General features: G+C 49.6%; 1 protein-coding gene across 2 annotated transcripts in view; it reads right to left on the minus strand.

The window, feature by feature from the left end:
* CFAP45 (cilia and flagella associated protein 45) overlaps positions 1 to 20,692 on the minus strand; it is a 104,344-nt gene that overhangs the window by 44,362 nt on the left and 39,290 nt on the right. For both annotated transcript variants that reach the window (XM_030188204.1, XM_030188205.1), the window contains exon 4: positions 8,478 to 8,622. In XM_030188204.1, coding sequence (XP_030044064.1) covers positions 8,478 to 8,622 — 145 coding nt within the window. The remainder of the gene's footprint in view (positions 1 to 8,477; positions 8,623 to 20,692) is intronic.

The following is a 20,692-nucleotide window of genomic DNA, read 5'->3' on the forward strand; positions in this document are numbered from 1 at the left end:
GGTTATAATTTCTCATTTGTCTAAGAGAAAAAGGCAAAGAATTTCAACACACTGCTGCTGCCTGATATGATACAGAAACATTAAGAAGGTGTGAAGCCTTCACATTTTGAACAGAAGGAAAACCTAACAAGTAAAAGGTATCTAATAGCTCTAAAGTGCCTATCATTCAAAAAAGAAAAAATGATCAGCCAGATAGAAAGGAACATCCCCATAAAAAGCTTTAAAAGTAACAACCACTACTTTAAATTGTAATCTAGCCTCTACTGGTAACCAATGTAGTTGCAGAAATAGAGATGTAATACCCTGTTTCCCCGAAAGTAAGACATCCCCCCAAAAATAAGAACTAGTAGAGGTTTTCCTGAATTGGTAGATATAAGGCCTCCCCCGAAAGTAAGACCTAGCAAATTTTTGTTTGAAAGCAGGGCCGCCGAGAGCCGGACAAGACCGCCCCCGGGCCGCCCCCCCCCCACCCGAGGTCACCGCCCCCTCCACCCACCCTCCATCACTCCCGGAACTAACCTTAAACGCCTCCTTTCACCTTCGCAGCAAGTAGCAGCAGGGCAGACCTCTCCTTCCTTCCGTGCCCCGCCCTCGCGAATGTTAAGTCAGGCGAGGGCGGGACACGGAAGGAAGGAGTGGCCTGCCCTGCTGCTGCTTGCTGCGAAGGTGAAAGGAGGCATTTAAGGTTAGTTCTGGGAGCAACGGAGGGCGGGCGGGCCAACCCCGATCCAACCCCGATGTTTCCCCAAAAAATAAGACAGCCCCTGAAAATAAGACCTAGCACATTTTGGGGGGCAAAAATTAATATAAGACAGTGTCTTATTTTCGGGGAAACACGGTAGGCTCATACTTATCCGCAGCAAATATTGTTCTAATAGCAGCACTTTGCACTCTCTGTAGTTTAGACTTTAAAAAAATCAAAAACCTTGCGGATAACATGTAATTTCTTTAAAAGAAGAAATTAGTTTCCGACTGCTTTACCAACTTGAGAACTCAAGGTCTACTGAGAATCCACCTCAACATCCAAAATGCGAGAGACAGAATCTAACTTTAACATACAGCTGCCTATTTTGATAGCAGGGTTATCACTTATAAAAGCCAATGGGCCCACAAATAGAAACTTTGTTTTATTTTTACACAGTTTGAGTGGACCCAGGCTTCTACTGCTGACAGACATTCAATAAGATTTATCTCACGATGTAAATTACCTGGTGTAAAAGGTACGAGAGCAGTGATATTGTCTGCATAAAAAATTGCAGCTTAAGATGGTCAAGTTGATTGGCTAAAAACAGCATTAGGATATTAAACTGTGATGGTGAAAGGGGGGAGCCCTGAGGCACCCCACAAACAGAGCTTCATGAGTCAGACAGTTCACCATGCATTCTTACTCTATAAGATTTATTTAAGAAACCTTGGATCCATGAGAAAACAGCACCTTAGATCCCAAGAAAGTATGAGAAGCAATAAGATCCCATGATCAACTAGGTCAAAAGCGCTGGACAAGTCAAATTGAACAACGAGAGAGATCTGACTCAGCAACTTCTGATCCAGAGAGATCAGGGAGCTAAGTACAGTCTCCGTACTGAAGCTTTTGCAGAAACCTGATTGAGATCTATGTAGTATCTGAAATTTATCTAAATACAGTTCTAAGTTTATGTCACCCAACCCTCTATTACCTTAACAAGCAGCAGAATAGACGCTATAGGTCTGTAATTAGTTAGTTCTCTTAAGTCTAGGATGGTCTTTTTTGTGACCTGGAAATACGTGGAACAAAACCCCTTTCCTTTTTACCCTGGTGGCTCAAGTTTGACTGCATTGGCCTTAAAAAAGGGAAGAGAGTTCCTTTGTAAGCAATTCCTGGTATTGACCTGGTCCCATGCAACAACAGAAGGCAGGAAGATGAATGCATGCAAGGCAGGCCACTTTCCAAAGCTTCTAGAACATAGAACACTGGAGAGCATGTCCACATTGGGGCTCTGTCAGCGAGTCACCCATCAGTTATAATACCACATCCTGCTTGCCCTTGGAAAATGTTGTTCACCTGTTTTGTAAATTCAACAGGGGAAGTATATGGTGGTAGGATACAGAGGGTATGTGGTAGAGAGTGAAGTGGGTGGGTAACTGTACAAGATGTTGGGGCATACCAAGGCCTTTTGGAAAATTGTACGGATTAAGTTTCTACATGGTTGTTTGGTTAATTCTTCATTGGAACTGGTTTGTTGATGCATTGTCTCTAAAAAGAACTCCAAATAAAGGGTATGATACATACCTGTAGCAGTTGTTCTCCGAGGACAGCAGGCTGATTGTTCTCACGACTGGGTTGACGTCCGCGGCAGCCCCCACCAACCGGAAAAAGCTTCGCGGGACGGTCGGCACGCAGGGCACGCCCACCGCGCATGCGCGGCCGTCTTCCCGCCCGTGCGCGACCGCTCCCGCCAGTTGAATGACAAGCAATAAAGTATAAAACACAACTCCAAAGGGGAGGAGGGAGGGTAGGTGAGAACAATCAGCCTGCTGTCCTCGGAGAACAACTGCTACAGGTATGTATCATACCCTTTCTCCGAGGACAAGCAGGCTGCTTGTTCTCACGACTGGGGTATCCCTAGCTCTCAGGCTCACTCAAAACAAGAACCCAGGTCAATGGAACCTCGCAACGGCGAGGAAACAACAGAAATTGACCTACGAAGAACAACTAACTGAGAGTGCAGCCTGACCAGAATAAATTCGGGTCCTGGAGGGTGGAGTTGGATTACACCCCAAACAGATTCTGCAGCACCGACTGCCCGAACCGACTATCGCGTCGGGTATCCTGCTGGAGGCAGTAATGAGATGTGAATGTGTGGACAGATGACCACGTCGCAGCCTTGCAGATCTCTTCAATAGTGGCTGACTTCAAGTGGGCCACCGACGCTGCCATGGCTCTGACACTATGAGCCGTGACATGACCCTCAAGAGTCAGCCCAGCCTGGGCGTAAGTGAAGGAAATGCAATCTGCTAGCCAATTAGAGATGGTGCGTTTCCCGACAGCGACCCCTAGCCTGTTAGGGTCGAAAGAAATAAACAATTGGGCGGACTGTCTGTTGGGCTGTGTCCGCTCCAAGTAGAAGGCCAATGCTCTCTTGCAGTCCAATGTGTGCAACTGACGTTCAGCAGGGCGGGTATGCGGCCTGGGGAAGAATGTTGGCAAGACAATTGACTGGTTAAGATGGAACTCCGACACCACCTTCGGCAGGAACTTTGGGTGAGTGCGGAGCACTACTCTGTTGTGATGAAATTTAGTATATGGAGCATGAGCTACTAGGGCTTGAAGCTCACTGACCCTACGAGCTGAAGTAACTGCCACCAAGAAAATGACCTTCCAGGTCAAGTACTTCAGATGGCAGGTATTCAGTGGCTCAAAAGGAGGTTTCATCAGCTGGGTGAGGACGACGTTGAGATCCCATGACACAGTAGGAGGCTTGATAGGGGGCTTTGACAAAAGCAAGCCTCTCATGAATCGAACGACTAAAGGCTCTCCAGAGATGGCTTTACCTTCCACACGATAATGGTAAGCACTAATCGCACTAAGGTGATTCCTTACTGAGTTGGTCTTGAGGCCAGACTCTGATAAGTGCAGAAGGTATTCAAGCAGGTTCTGTGCAGGGCAAGAACGAGGTTCTAGGGCCATGCTCTCACACCACACGACAAACCTCCTCCACTTGAAAAAGTAACTCTTTTTAGTGGAATCCTTCCTAGAGGCAAGCAAGACCCGGGAGACACCCTCAGACAGACCCAACGCAGTGAAGTCTACGCCCTCAACATCCAGGCCGTGAGAGCCAGAGACTGAAGGTTGGGGTGCAGCAACGCTCCGTCGTTCTGCGAAATGAGAGTCGGAAAACACTCCAATCTCCACGGTTCTTCGGAGGACAACTCCAGAAGAAGAGGGAACCAGATCTGACGGGGCCAAAAGGGCGCTATCAGAATCATGGTGCCGCGGTCTTGCTTGAGCTTCAGTAAGGTCTTCCCCACCAAAGGTATGGGAGGATAAGCATACAGGAGGCCGGTCCCCCAATGGAGGAGAAAGGCATCCGACGCTAGCCTGCCGTGTGCCTGAAGTCTGGAACAGAACAGAGGCAGCTTGTGGTTGGTCTGAGAGGCGAAAAGGTCCACCGAGGGGGTGCCCCACGCTCGGAAGATCTTGCGTACCACTCTGGCATGGAGCGACCACTCGTGCGGTTGCATGACTCTGCTCAGTCTGTCGGCCAGACTGTTGTTTACGCCTGCCAGGTATGTGGCTTGGAGGAGCATGCCGAACCGACACGCCCAACGCCACATCCCGACGGCCTCCTGGCACAGGGGGCGAGATCCGGTGCCCCCCTGCTTGTTGACGTAATACATTGCAACCTGATTGTCTGTCCGAATTTGGATAATTTGACAGGACAGCCGATCTCTGAAAGCCTTCAGTGCGTTCCAGATCGCTCGGAGCTCCAGGAGGTTGATCTGCAGATCCTTTTCCTGGAGGGACCACAGACCCTGAGTGTGGAGCCCATCGACATGGGCTCCCCACCCCAGGCGAGATGCATCCGTCGTCAGCACTTTCGTGGGCTGCGGAATTTGGAATGGACGTCCCAGGGTCAAATTGGTCCGGATGGTCCACCAGAGCAGTGAAGTGCGACAACTGGTGGAGAGGCGGATGACATCTTCTAGATTCCCGGTGGCTTGGAACCACTGGGAAGCTAGGGTCCATTGAGCAGATCTCATGTGAAGACGAGCCATGGGAGTCACATGAACTGTGGAGGCCATATGACCCAGAAGTCTCAACATCCGCCGAGCTGTGATCTGCTGAGACGCTCTGGTCTGCGAAGCCAGGGCCAAGAGATTGGTGGCCCTCGCTTCGGGAAGGTAGGCCTGAGCTGTCTGGGAATTCAGCAGCGCTCCTATGAATTCCAGAGATTGAGTTGGCTGGAGATGGGACTTTGGGTAATTTATCACAAACCCCAGCAGCTCCAGAAGTTGAATAGTGCACTGCATGGACCGGAGGGCTCCTGCCTCCGAGGTGTTCTTGACCAGCCAATCGTCGAGATATGGGAACACGTGCACTCCCAGCTTGCGTAGGTAGGCCGCTACCACCACGAGGCACTTTGTAAACACTCGTGGGGCAGAGGCGAGCCCAAAGGGCAGCACACAATACTGAAAGTGCCGTGCGCCCAGGCGGAATCTGAGATACTGTCTGTGAGCTGGCAGTATCGGGATGTGAGTGTATGCGTCCTTTAAATCCAGGGAACATAGCCAATCGTTTTTCTGAATCATTGGCAGAAGGGTGCCCAAGGAAAGCATCCTGAACTTTTCTTTGACCAGGAATTTGTTCAGGCCTCTCAGGTCTAGGATGGGACGCATCCCCCCTGTTTTCTTTTCCACAAGGAAGTACCTGGAATAGAATCCCTGCCCTTCCTGCCCGGGTGGTACGGGCTCGACCGCATTGGCGCTGAGAAGGGCGGAGAGTTCCTCTGCAAGTACCTGCTTGTGATGGGAGCTGAAAGACTGAGCTCCTGGAGGACAATTTGGAGGCAGGGAGGCCAAATTCAGGGCGTATCCGCACCGCACTATTTGGAGAACCCACTGGTCGGAGGTTATGAGAGGCCACCTTTGGTGAAAAAATTTTAACCTCCCTCCGACCGGCAGATCGTCCGGTACGGACACTTGTAGGGCGGCTATGTTCCCGTGGATCCAGTCAAAAGCCCGTCCCCGGCTTTTGCTGTGGAGGCGCAGGGGGCTGCTTAGGCGCACGCTGTTGACGAGAACGAGCGCGCTGGGGCTGTCCCTGTGCCTGACGAGGCCTTCGGGCCGGCTGGTTGTACCTACGCTTTGCAAAAGAATAGGGTGCAGCCTGCCGTGCCCGGGAAAAACGCCCACCCGTGGGGGCGGGTGCTGAAGGCGCCCGGTGGGAGAGCTTGTCGAGAGCGGTTTCCCGCTGATGCAGTTGGTCCACCATCTGCTCGACCTTCTCACCGAAAATGTTATCCCCCCGGCAAGGGACGTCAGCCAGTCTCTGCTGGGTGCGGTTGTCCAGGTCAGAGGCACGCAGCCATGAGAGCCTGCGCATCACTATACCTTGGGCCGCAGCACGAGATGCCACGTCACAGGTGTCAAAAATCCCCCTGGACAGGAACTTTCTGCACGCCTTCAGCTGCCTGACCACCTCCTGATAAGGCCTGGACTGCTCCGGCGGGAGCTTATCGACCAGGTCCGCCAGCTGTTGCACATTGGTCCGCATGTGGATGCTCATATAGAGCAGGTAAGATTGGATGCGGGTCACGAGCATGGAGGACTGGTAGGCCTTCCTCCCAAATGAGTCCAGAGTGCGAGACTCCCGCCCCGGGGGCGCCGAGGCGGTATCCCTCGAACTCCGTGCCCTCTTGAGAGCAGAATCCACGACCGCTGAGTCATGGGGCAACTGGGGCCGCATGAGCTCTGGGTCAGAGTGGATCCTGTACTGGGACTCTGCTTTCTTGGGAATGGTGGGATTAGTTAATGGTCGCACCCAGTTCCGGAGCAGCGTCTCCTTCAGGACATTGTGCAGCGGTACCGTGGAGGACTCTCTAGGTGGTGATGGATAGTCGAGGACCTCGAGCATCTCGGCCCTCGGCTCTTCCACAGAGACCACGGGAAAGGGAATGCTTATAGACATATCCCGCACAAAGGAGGCAAAGGAGAGACTCTCAGGAGGTGAGAGCTTCCTCTCCGGTGACGGCGTGGGGTCCGAGGGAAGGCCCGTAGACTCCTCTGAGGAGAAATATCTCGGGTCCTCCTCTTCCCCCCACGAGTCCTCATCCTCGGTATCGGACATTAGCTCATGTAGCTGAGTCCGGTACCGGGCCCGGCTCGACGTCGAGGCACCGAGGCCTCGGTGTCGTCGAGCGGTGGACTCCCGCGCCGGCGGGGACGGAGCTCCCTCCATCGACGTCGACGGGGACTCCACCTGCGTGGCTGTCGAGACCGGCACCGCAAGCGGCGGCGGTGTCGACTGCCCCGGCGCCGGGCTAGAGCTCGCCGGCGCCACAGTCATCGGCGCCGAGGGCGCAAGCACCCCCGGCGCCGGCACAGCCTGGCGCATCAGCCCTTCCAGGAGCCCCGGAAGGATGGCTCTGAGGCACTCGTCCAGGCCCGCTGCCGAGAAAGGCGGTGGGGCCGGTAAGGGTGTCGGTGCCAGAAGCTGCTGGGGGCCAGGAGACGGCACCGAGGTGCCGGAACCCCGACGCGTCGGTACCTCCACCACCGACGGAGATCTCTCCTCTCTGTGATGACGCTTCGGCGTCGACTCCTCTTCAGGCACCGAGGGCTCCCGGTGACGGCGCTTCTTGTCCTTCTTCCGGTGCACGTCACCGGTGCCGGAGGGCATGGAGGAGGAGGAGGTCGATCCCCCTCGGTCTCGAGGTACCGGGTCCGACAGGGTTCGGTCCCGTGGCTCACGAGTTGAGGGAGTGACCGGGGCCGACTGCCCACGCGGTCTCTCTACCCCACTCTCGCCGGCGGACCGGCGGGCCGACGGGACCTGTTCTCCTGGGGTCGCTGCCATCGGTGCCGATGTCTCGGGCATCGATACCGGTACCGAAGAACCGGCCTTCGATACCGATGCCGTCGAGGTCGACGTCGAGGGGCCGGCGCAAGTTCCAAAAAGACGGTCCCGCAGAACTTGCCTCGCAACCTGAGTCCGTTTCCGGAGACCGAGACACAAAGCACACGACTTGAGATTGTGCTCCGGCCCGAGGCACTGGAGGCACCAAGCGTGGGTGTCGGTCTGCGAGATCGGCCGGCCGCAGCGACCACACTTTTTAAATCCACTCGGGACCTTCGAGGACATCGACGGAAAAATCGCGTCGGCGAAGTCAAAGTCGGCAATGGTGGCTAAAATCACACCACGAAAATTGAAACCGACCGAGCGGCCACTAGGCCGCAACGAGGCGTCCCCGCTAGAAAGCGAGGGAAAAGGGAGGAGCGCGTGCTCCACACGCGCAAAATTCTTTTTTTTTTTTTTTTTTTTTTTTTTTGGATACCAAAACGAAACGAAGAAGAGGCCGAAACGGCCAAGAGCGACGACCCGCGTAAACGCGGTCGAAAATTCCGGCGGCTGAAACGAGAGAGTTGCAAAAACACGACTCTCTCAGTCGCGGAAAAAAAGTAACTGGCGGGAGCGGTCGCGCACGGGCGGGAAGACGGCCGCGCATGCGCGGTGGGCGTGCCCTGCGTGCCGACCGTCCCGCGAAGCTTTTTCCGGTTGGTGGGGGCTGCCGCGGACGTCAACCCAGTCGTGAGAACAAGCAGCCTGCTTGTCCTCGGAGAAAAAAAATATACACAGACCTTGCAGATGCAAATTAGCTTCATTTAGCTTGAAGGGCCATGGATACAAAGGATTTCAAACTATCTGCCTTGCTCAAAAATGCACCCCCTCTCCCAGTATTGGTCAGTCTCACTCCCAAGAAGAGAAATAGGTTTCCTACCAAGAAGGCTGTCTTCTGTTCATTAAGGGTCTGGCGAGCTGCCTCTCGCTCTTCCTTCGTCAGGAACTGGGATGCAGATTTGATCCGTTTGAAATCCATGGGACTCATGATTAGAGACTCTCCAGAAGGGTCATCTGATGGCACACTGTCAAGAATTGCAAACACTGAGTGATCAAAGCAGGATAGAGAAAAGTTAAAACCAAAGTTTTCTTATGTCATTCAGGCTGAAAAAAATATAATTTGGTCTTACCTGCTAATTTTCTTTCCTTTTGTCCTACCATACAACCAGTGGCGTAGCAAGGGCGGGGTGGTGGGGGTGGTCCGCCCCGGTTGTCAACGGGTGGGGGGTGCTCCATCCACCCCCCCCCGGTGTGGCACGGCACCCCCCCTGGCGTGGACCCCCCGGCGCAGCGCCTCTCACTCCCCCCCATCCGACAGTCCCCACCTGCCTATGTGCAGCCGGCACCTCGAATCTGCAGCGCTGCTGACTGTAAAAGAAGAAAACCATCTCGTCATTGGCCCTTCACTCACTGTGTCCCGCCCTCGAGGAAATAGGAAGTTACATCAGAGGGCGGAACTCAGTGAGTGAAGGGCCAACGACGAGACGGTTTTCTTCTTTTACAGTCAGCAGCGCTGCAGATTTGAGGTGCCGGGTGCACATAGGCAGGTGGGGACTGTCGGATGGGGGGGGGAGTGAGAGGCGCTGCGCCGGGGGGACCACGCCGGGGGGGGGTGCCGTGCCACGCTGGGGGGGCGCTGTGTTGCACTGCACCCGGGGGGGGGGGGGGGGTGCGCGCAGCAGCGATCCGCCCCAGGTGTCACCCAAGCACGGAACGCCACTGACTACAACCAAAGTTATGCCCATCAACCAGCAGATGGAAACACAGAACAAAAATATACTGGACACTGTGCTGCACCTGCTCTTCAGTATTTCTGTAGCAAAGCAAGATAGACCAATAAGCAACCATGAGAGAACCTTAAAGTATTCCTGTGATAACCTTTCCCTGGATGCACAACAAATAACATTCTCAGTACTTCAAGGAAAGACTCTGAACTGATTTGGTAGGACTCACAGAAAGAAAATCAACAGATAAAACCAAATTTTACCTTCCTTATTGTTCACCAGACCAGTCCAGAACCGATGGGATGAAACACAGCAATCCTTAAACTGGGTGAGATTATGAAACCTCTGCTCTAAGCACTCCAGAACCAACTGCTGCTTCTTCTCTGGTGAAGATATCCAGTCTAGAGTGCTTAGAAAAAAGTATGCAAGGCGAAGCATGTTGCAGATTGACAAATCTCTGCTGGAGATATCAACCACAACTCTATCCACGAAGCTTCCAATAGCCAAATAAGCCTTTAGCACCTTGAGGGTGGAACTCAACCCTGCTAAATATAAGCCAAGACAAAGCATCCTTAAATCAGCCTGCAGTAGTGACCTTGGAAGTTGCTTCTTTCTTTGGTTGTTCATGCTTTTAGGATATACCACCAGACTTTCAAAATTCATTGGTTACCTCCAAGAACCACATGAAAATTCTTTGAACGTTCAGACAGCAGAGTAAATGAAAATCCTCTCCTGAATCTTCCCACTGGAAGGATGGCAATGCCAGTATTGACTGACATGAAAGACTGAAACAACCTTCAGGAGAAAGAAAGGCTCCATCCAGATGGAAACAATGGCCTCCATAAAGCACAAGAATGGCTTATGGCTTATTTCACTTACTAGACTGCCTTTCTTGTAGGCTTCCAACAGGAGAGTGCTTGCAGCTCAGAAATCTACTTCACTGAACAAACTGACACCAAAAAAAACTCTCTCGAGTGTTAGATATCTCAGCAAAGCCTTTTTTAACTGCTCAAAAGGAAAATGGCCCAGGGCCCAAATAACTACATTCAGATTTCATATCAGAAATACCACCCATACTAGAGGGCTCAAGTGCAAGACTCCTTTCAGGGAGCAAGCTACATCAGGATGAGCAGTCAAAGGTGCTCCTTCCAGCCATCCCCAGAAACAGGCCAATGCTGCTAACTGAATCTTCAGGAATACAACTGATAATCTTTTTTGAAACCCTCTTGCAAAAAGGACAGAATGTGCAAGACTGACTCACAAACTGATGAACACACCTCTAAAACAAAAAATGTAGAGCTCTTATGTACCTGCAATAAAATAGTAATGATTTCCTCCTTGTAACCTTGATGGCTTAAGTGCAATCTTTCAAGGGCCAAGCTATAAGACAAAAGCAACAATTGTCACTCAAACGCTCAACACTCATATGATTCAACTCTATCAATAGCCTCAGCGGCGATTCTTTTCACATGTGCAAACTTCCCAGGACTCGCCTGCCTCCTCATTGGCCAGGACACCTTTGCTGCAGAGTATGTATTTTATTTCTCTTAACATATTAATTGCTGTCAATTACTTTTACGAAGGAGGAGTATTTGTTGGTAAAATATTGGCCCCTGACGAAGGCATAACTGCCGAAACTTGGTCAAGTTGGGTCAATGATCAATAAATTTGTTTGTGGAGAACTTCGAGTCTGCTCCTTCTCTGGACTACCACTGCTTTGTGTTGTTTTCTCTATGGAGTATGTTTTGTTGTGCTACATTTCACTAGGACTGTCATCTTCTTGCTCACCATTGTCACTAAGGCATCCAGTTTTGACTGTGCTACCTTCTCCCTTTCCCCTGAGAACAAAGGGTACAGCTTACCTATGGCCCAGTCACCCCAGAGACCAGCTTCTGGAGTGTCCCACTCTGCTAATATCATGGTCTGAATTCCATGGTCGACAGGAAAAGCCTTGATGGGCTTATGTATATCTTCCAGGATGGGATCTCATTAGGAAATCCACATCCTATACTGGAGCTTTGGAAATACTGTGTAGTAAACAGCCAACCTTTCCTCTCTACAAAAAAGCTGGACTACCATGGAATAGAGAGCTGAATGGGGTTAGCAACAAATAAAGAGGGAAGGGACCTAGACTCCTGCTAGGTGTCCCCCAGCATACAGCTGCTTACATTTGGACATTGGATCTTTCCCTACTTGGCCAGGCTCAACTTGGTGACCAGTTGTCCACATGGGCACAGGAGCAGCACATCACCAGTTCAGAAAATCAGTAAAGAGAGGAAATCCAATACGTTAGCATTTAACTTTCAAAAAGGTCCAATACGTTAGCATTTAACTTTCAAAAAGGAAACAATGAGAAAATGAGAAAAATGGTGAACCCCCCCCCCCCCCCCCCCAAAAAAAAAAAACAGGAGCAGCTGTGAAGGTCAAAAATTTACATCAGGCATGGATGCTGTTCAAAAATACCATCCTGGAAGCCCAGGCCAAATATATTCCGTGTATTAAAAAAAAAAAAGAAAGGGAGACCAAACGACAGCCAGCATGGTTAAAAAGTGAGATGAAGGAAGCTACTAGAGCTAAAAGAAAATCCTTCAGAACATGGAAGACGATCCAACTTAGAATAATAGGAAACTACATAAAGAATGGCAAATCAAATGCAAAGTGCTGATAAGGAAAACAAAGCGAGACTTTGAGAAGAGGATTGCATTGGAGGCAAAAACGCATAGTAAAAACTTTTTTAGGTATATTAAAAGCAAGAAGACAGCAAAAGAATCGGTTGGACTGCTAGATGACCAAGAGGTAAAGGGGGCACTCAGGGAAGACAAGGCCATAACGCAGAGATTCAATAAATTCTTTGCTTCGGTCTTCACTGAGTAAGACGTGGGAGAGATACCGGTGCCAGAAATTGTTTCTCTGACTCGTCAGTACTGAATACCATCAAATCTCTGTAAACCTGGAAGATGTAATGGGGCAATTTGACAAACTGAAGTGTAGCAAATTGCCAGGACCAGACGGAATGCTAGTCCCGTCGAGAAGACTGGAACATCGGCACAGACTCCACAGAAGGGGAGCGGTCCCACCTGCAACAACGCTTCTCAGGTACCGGCGGTGCTGATGACCTGGGGCTCCTGGCACCATGCTTTGAATGGGACCAATGTCGATGCTACATAAGTATTGCCATACTGGGACAGACCAAACGTCCATCGAGCCTAGCATCTTGGGCTCGGTACACATCAGGATCCCTTGATACCGATGTGGACATTGTCGAATCCTGACAAGTCTTTAGTGTTGGGTCCAATGCAGGTTGGTCTGATGGGGCCCTACTGGCGCCCAGTGTCGAGGCAGAGGAGGACCTCCTCGATTACAGTGTATCTCCAGTGTCTGCTGCAGCTCCGCTAGCCATAGGGACTGATGCCTCAGATGCCAAAATTGATGGACCGGACTCCAAAAACTCTCTTGAACTGGACCTCTCCACTTTTGGGGGTTCTTTTCTGCATTTAGGAACAAAGAAAACAATTAGAGGCCTTGTGATCAGGTCCTTGGCATGGCAAGCACCAACTGTGAGTGTTAGACACAGAGGTGATCTTGCTGCACCAAGTACGCTTCTTAAAACCACTGGGAGTTTTAAGGGACATCGGAGGGAAAATAGCTGGCTCAAATTTTTTTTTAAAAAATAAAGGATACCTGGCCAGATGCTCAGGCCTAAAGAGGCCAAAGGAGCCACGGAAAAAGAAAGAGAATGTAAATGGGCTGACAAATGCTAAGAGAACAAAAAGGGAAAGGAACCGAAAAAATGAAAAAACAAAGGTCCCGTGTACCACGAGGGAAGGGAAATGGGACTTGATATACTGCCTTTCTGAGGTTTTTGCAACCACATTCGAAGTGGTTTACATATATTCAGATACTTATCTTGAACCAGGGGCAATGGAGGGTCAAGTGACTTGCCCAGAGTCACAAGGAGCTGCAGTGGGAATCGAAATCAATTCCCCAGGATCAAAGTCCACTGCACTAACCACTAGGCTACTCCTCCAAAGTCTCAAAAAGATGCGCTGAGGAGAGCTTGCTGAGATGTGACTGCTCTGCTCAGCCGAAAAACTGCTGGTCCCACACCTTCACATCAGATAGGAAGGTATATTTACATCCATGGTACAGTGCTACCAGAGGCTTCAGAAACTACTAGAAAACTGGGTAACATCTGTGCTGGGTTCCATCGGGATGATGTCACCCATATGTGGCAAATGATGTCCTGCTTGTCCTCAGAGAAAAACAGATTATTTATTTATTAGGATTTATTTACCGCCTTTTTGAAGGAATTCACTCAAGGCGGGTACAGTTAAGAATAAATCAAACATAAGCAATGGGCAATTACAGCAGTAAAAATATTCAAACAACAATACAAAGTATGGCATAGTGTATGATTGATTCCTGTGTGCTAATCCAGATGGATGATGGTTTGGCAGCACTTTATAGAACTGATCAGGTTGCTGTTGGCTGCCTGACTATACACACACATGCACACAATGCTAATAATAATAATTTCCATTCCATCTTCTAGAGAGAACACCTTTGGCTCCTTCATGCTTTCCACGTATGGTTTGTAATTACAGATTGTGCACCATTTTGGTAGTCTTTCTTTGAACTGCTTCCATCTTGTCAATGTTCTTTCATAGATGTCATCTCAAGAACTGACCACAGTGCTTGAGGTGTAATTTGTAGACAAAAGAGGACTTTGCCACGCATCGGAGAGGCAGTGGGAGCGGCCAGCTGCCATACCTGGGCCCGTGTCCGGTCCAACCGCCTGGTCGCGTCGATAGTTGGCCCTTACCGCAGCCGTTGAAAGCACCTTGCAGATACTAGACAGCATCCTGAACCACTTCCGACGGATATCGTAGCAAGCAACTTTGCCCAGGGTTTGATTATACCTTTCCGGCAGGAGATTAAGTAACACCACTCCTACAGCTTCAACTACATTTTCGTGGCAGGGGCGGAGTTTTGGGCGGGATTGCAAGCTCGTCTGTCTGCAGGGCACTCCTACCTTGATCAGGACAACCTCCTTCGGGCCTCTCCTTTTAAAGGGGCAGCTCTACAAGTGTCCCAGTTGTAACAGAACCTTAGAGGACTCTTCTTCTGCACTCTGCTGCCAGCAGACAGGCTCCTTCGCCGATAGCTACTCTGACAACAGCAACATCCACCGTCCTGCGCACTCATTCTGCTGTGTTCATTGAATGGTTCTTTCTAGAAACTTCCCAGCGCTGTGGACATCTGCTCTGTACCCGGATTACATGCCTGGATTATAAACTCCTTATACCTACTTTATATTTTATTCTTTTGTCCATTGACTATAGCCCTCTCTTCTCGCTTCATTATGTACTTACCCAATCTTCACTTTGTGTCTTGTTTTCTTTCTCTCATCTACCTCATACCTATATCCTCTACTGCAGGTCCCTCTCCTATCCCCATCATACATAGCAGTAACAGGCTGCCAAGTCATCCCTCTTCCTGTCTCGGCAACTACAATGCTTTCAAACCACCTACTTCACGTCAACATCAAGGGCGTCAGCTCAGACCTATTTCGCTATCTCGCGACCTAGGTGCCTCCTATCACAATATCTGTGTGGGCTACGCTAATGCAAGATCAGTTGTTAACAAAACTGAGCTTATCGCAGACTGGGTCACATCCGATAACCTTGACCTCCTTTTCCTTACAGAGACTTGGATTCATTATCAAACAGATCCGATTATACTGGAATTATGTCCCCCAGGATATAAAATTTCCCACTGGGCACGGAAAGGGAAGCGAGGTGGAGGAATTGCTCTCCTCTACCGTGCCAATTTCAATGTAGAAGAAATCGCCGAGTCCAATTTGTTGAATCTAGAAATCGCTTCGTTTCGGATCTGTGAAAAAGCATTATACGGTCATCTTACCTGCATCCTGCTCTACAGACCACCAGGCAATTGGAAGGAAGTTCAGCAAACCTTCACAGATTTCATTTCCTGTACGTGCCTGTCCAGTCCTAATGTCCTCATTGTAGGGGACATCAATCTGCACCTGGACAACCACTCGTCCCACGATACCCGCGACTGTTTGGACTTCCTCCACTCCTGGGATTTCATATGTTGGTCTCAGCAAGCTACCCACGCAAAGGGACATGCGCTAGACCTGCTCTCGCATAAATCAGCCGATCCCCTCAACATGCAACTGTCTGGCATTAATTGGGCAGCGGTTCCTTGGTCTGATCACTTTAAGTTGAAGTGCTCCCTTTCTTGGCTGGTGAAAGACACAGTGCAGGCCCAGGCCCCACTGACCTTCCAAGGGGCAAGATCGACCCAAAAGAATTTTGGAAATTAATCTATGAAACGGATTGGTCTGAGCACACAGACTCAACAGACTTCTTTTTGCGCTGGGAGGAAAAGTGCAAGGGTGTGCTAGACGTGCTGGCACCAATTCAAACACGCACGTCTAGGCGGCAAAAGGTGCCACCGTGGTTTTCTGAGGACCTCAAAGAGCTCAAAATTGTTTCTAGGCGGTATGAAAGAGCATGGAGAAAGCGGAAGGAAGACCTTACCCTCGTTGCCTGGAAAAATTCTCAGCAGGCATATAAATATGCAATCAGAAAATCTAAAGCATGGTACTATAAAGCAAAGATAGGGCCTAAATACAAGGACATTAGAAGGCTTTACTTCTACGTCAACAAACTACTAGATTCAACAGCGCTGACCTCCTCATCAACTGTCATACCATCTGCTGATCAGCTTGCCACATTTTTTAAAGATAAAATACTTAATCTTCGGAGATCAATACCACAGCGCTGTTCCGGAATTGATCAGTTCTTCAATGACCTAGCTCCAGACCCGGAAGGGTGCCCAATAGATAGAACACTTTTGCGCTTTTCTGCACTTACTGTCGACTCCGTTGCACAAGAGATCTGCAGATTTTCCAGTAAATTTTGCTACTTGGACGCCTGCCCAAACTATTTACTTACAAGTGCACCTGCATGCTTCGTCGCAGATCTAACACTGCATCTGAACTTCATGCTAGGCAACGGCCTCTTCCCTGACACCCGTGGGAACATACTACTCACCCCAATTCCAAAAGATGTCAAAAAAGATAGTAAAGATCTAACTAACTACCACCCCATTGCATCAATCCCATTATTTGTAAAGCTAATGGAGAGCATGGTGAACAAGCAGCTCACTGAGTATCTGGACAGGTTCACCATATTCAATGAATTGCAGTCTGGATTTCGTACCTTCACAGCACTGAAACTGTGCTTGTGACGCTTCTATCAAGCTTCAAGCAAGAAATAGCATTTGGGAGAAGCATTCTTTTACTGCAATTTGACTTGTCAAGTGCTTTTGACATGGTGGACCACGCCATCCTGTTAAGACTTCTCGACTACTTTGGAGTCGGCGGGCATGTCCTAGCCTGGCTAGCCAGTTTCTTAACCACCAGGACCTACCAAGTGAAGTCCAACTCACGGTTATCCTCTCCATGGCACCAGGTCTGCGGAGTGTCCCAAGGCTTGCCGTTCTCCCCCACTCTCTTCAACGTGATGCTGATTCCCCTGGCCGCAGCCCTTTCAAAGCTTGGACTTCACCCATTTATCTATGCAGACGATGTTACTATTTACAATCTTTTTCAGACAAGCTTCGCCGAAATTACTGATGAAGTCAGCCTTGGAATACTCACCATGCTCTCCTGGGCCAACTCCTTTAAATTAAAGCTTAACACTGAAAAAACTCATTGCCTAATTCTTACCTCCCCCTTTAATAAATTCAGAACCTCCACCTTAAATGTACCAAGCTTTGCTTTGCCTATCTCCGAGAGCCTGGGATACTAAGTGTTATTGTGGACTGGAACCTTACGCTGTTGGACCATACCATCTTAACCACCAAGAAAGCATTCTCCTCTCTCTGGAAGCTCAAATGATTAAAACCTTATTTCCCAAGAGGAGTATTTTGTAACTTAGTTAGATCATTAGTCCTGAGCAGACTTGATTACTGCAATGGCATATACGCAGGGTGCACAGGCATGCTCCTAAAAAAGCTACAAACTGTGAAAAACACAGCGGCTCAACTTATCTATGGAGCGTCAAAGTTCACCTGTTCCAGTCCACTTCGTGAGAAGCTCCATTGGCTTCCCGTGCAGGAGCGCATAACTTTTAAAATCTGTACCCTAGTCCACAAGATTCTCTATGGAGCAGCACCAGCATATATGGATGCCCTTGTCAATCGCCCACCGAGAAATTCACTCAGTACTGCCCGCTCTTACTTAAACCTTCATTACCCTGCATGCTCTAGACTGAAATATAAAACCACATATGCTTCCACCTTCCCCTATGCCAGTACTCATCTGTGGAATGCACTACCCAAATCAGTGAAAACGATTCAGGATCATCTGACTTTCAGGAAGTCACTCAAGACCTGCCTATTTGGACAAGCTTACCCTAAAGATACTGTCCTATCTCATTGACCCCAGGGCACTAACCCCTCTAGTGCTCCCCTGAACTAACCCATTTCTTCTCTTTACCTCACCGCCCCACTTATCCCTCTCAATCTATTGTACTCGCCACTTTGTTATTTAACTGTTGTAAGCTACAATGAGCCTGCCAGCGGTGGGAAATTGTGGGGTATAAATGCTGTAAAATAAATAAATAAATAAGTGGAACTGTGTAGCTGGGAGAGGGGATGGGCAAGCTAGAGGCAGGGGCAATAAAGGAAAAGGGACTGGTCCGTGACTGTTCTCTGCTATACCCTCTGCTCACCCTCACCCCTCCTCTTCTCTGCTGGCTGACTGGGAGGGAAGGACTGGAGCAGAACACCAGTGGCGTCGTGAGGGCAGCTGACACCCGGGGCGGGTCGCCGCTGCGCACCCTCCCCCATCTGTAGAACAACCCCCCCCCCCCCGCGAAGGCGGTGAGGGGAGGGCCAATCCGCCGAGTGCACGCCGCTGGGGGGTGTCGGCGCCTTGTTGGTTCCTTGCTCTCTCTGCCCCGGAACAGGAAGTAACCTGTTCCGGGGCAGAGAGAGCAAGGAACCAGCGAGGCGCCGACACCCCCCAGCGGCGTGCACCCGGGGCGGACCGCCCCACCGCCCCCCCTTCCTACGCCACTGCAGAACACCCTTATTGCTCTAAAGTCTGAAAAGAAGTGGCAGAACTGTGTTCCAGGCCATTTCCCTATGAATTTATTTATTTTATTTATTGCATTTGTATCCCACATTATCCCACCTATTTGCAGGCTCAATGTGACTTACATAGTTTTGTTAACATTGTCATTACAGGGTGACAGATACATTTAATATTGTGCAGAGGTTAAATAAGGGTAGAAAGATGAAGGAAAGGAATGATTAAGGTAGTTATAGTAGGTGAGCTATCTTAACTGTGTGGGTTGTCGGGTGGATTAGTGTGGCTATTAGTTCTCATTGTATGCCTTGTTGAAGAGATATGTCTTCAGAGATCTGTGAAAGATAGTTGTTTTGTCGATTGTTCTCAGGTCTGTAGGCAATGCGTTCCATAGTTGCGTGCCCATGTACGAGAATGCAGTAGCATGCATCTGCTTGTATTTTAGTCCTTTACAACTGGGGAAGTGCAGGTCGAGAAATCTGCGGGATGATCTTGTGGCTTTTCTTGGAGGTAAGTCTACGAGGTTTAGCAAGTAGATTGGGGCGTCTGCGTGAATGATTTTGTGTACAATCGTGCAGATTTTGAACGTAATGCGTTCCCTGAGTGGGAGCCAGTGGAGCTTCTCTCTTAAGGGTTTTGCACTTTCATATTTAGTTTTTCCAAATATGAGTCTGGCGGCAGTATTCTGGGCAGTTTGTTTAAGTCCTGGTCTCACCTGAGACCTGTAGAGAGCTAATATAACTTCCTTCTTTCTACTAATGTTACCTGTCTTTATGCACCAAAGTATATTACTAGGTTTCCCAAGGGCTTTGTCCCTCTGACTGGCTGCACTGAGGTGAAAAAGTATGACCCCTATGTGTTTGTCCTGCATGGTGATGTCTAGTTTGTTCCCCTCCTGAAAAGTATTTGATCCATGGATTGTTGAACTCCAAATGCAGATTTTGCACTTTTCTAAAACATAAGAAATTGTTCTTCTTTTACCTGGTCCTGTCTAACCTCCTTCCATTCATAATCTAATTTTCTACTTATACTACAACCTTTTAGATCTTTAGGACATCTAGGGTAATCCACAACAAACAGTAACCGAATTTCATAAATACATTTAAAAAATACAATATATTAAAAAGGTAATTCATAAAGTGAATGATACATACCTGTAGCAGGTGTTCTCCGAGGACAGCAGGCTGATTGTTCTCACGACTGGGTGACGTCCGCGGCAGCCCCCACCAACCGGAAAAAAGCTTCGCGGGACGGTCGGCACGCAGGGCACGCCCACCGCGCATGCGCGGCCGTCTTCCCGCCCGTGCGCGACCGCTCCCGCCAGTTGAATGACTAGCAAAAAGATGAAACACACAACTCCAAAGGGGAGGAGGGAGGGTAGGTGAGAACAATCAGCCTGCTGTCCTCGGAGAACACCTGCTACAGGTATGTATCATTCACTTTCTCCGAGGACAAGCAGGCTGCTTGTTCTCACGACTGGGGTATCCCTAGCTCTCAGGCTCACTCAAAACAAGAACCCAGGTCAATTGAACCTCGCAACGGCGAGGGTATAACAGAAAATTGACCTACGAAGAACAACTAACTGAGAGTGCAGCCTGACCAGAATAAATTCGGGTCCTGGAGGGTGGAGTTGGATTTACACCCCAAACAGATTCTGCAGCACCGACTGCCCGAACCGACTGTCGCGTCGGGTATCCTGCTGGAGGCAGTAATGTGATGTGAATGTGTGGACAGATGACCACGTCGCAGCCTTGCAAATCTCTTCAATAGTGGCTGACTTCAAGTGGGCCACCGACGCTGCCATGGCTCTAACACTATGAGCCGTGAAATGACCCTCAAGAGTCAGCCCAGCCTGGGCGTAAGTGAAGGAAATGCAATCTGCTAGCCAATTGGAGATGGTGCGTTTCCCGACAGCGACCCCTAGCCTGTTAGGGTCGAAAGAAACAAACAATTGGGCGGACTGTCTGTGGGGCTGTGTCCGCTCCAAGTAGAAGGCCAATGCTCTCTTGCAGTCCAATGTGTGCAACTGACGTTCAGCAGGGCGGGTATGCGGCCTGGGGAAGAATGTTGGCAAGACAATTGACTGGTTAAGATGGAACTCCGACACCACCTTCGGCAGGAACTTTGGGTGGGTGCGGAGCACTACTCTGTTGTGATGAAATTTGGTATACGGAGCATGAGCTACCAGGGCTTGAAGCTCACTGACCCTACGAGCTGAAGTAACTGCCACCAAGAAAATGACCTTCCAGG

The sequence above is a fragment of the Microcaecilia unicolor genome, chromosome 14 (assembly GCF_901765095.1).
Source record: "Microcaecilia unicolor chromosome 14, aMicUni1.1, whole genome shotgun sequence".
NCBI lineage: Eukaryota > Metazoa > Chordata > Amphibia > Gymnophiona > Siphonopidae > Microcaecilia > Microcaecilia unicolor.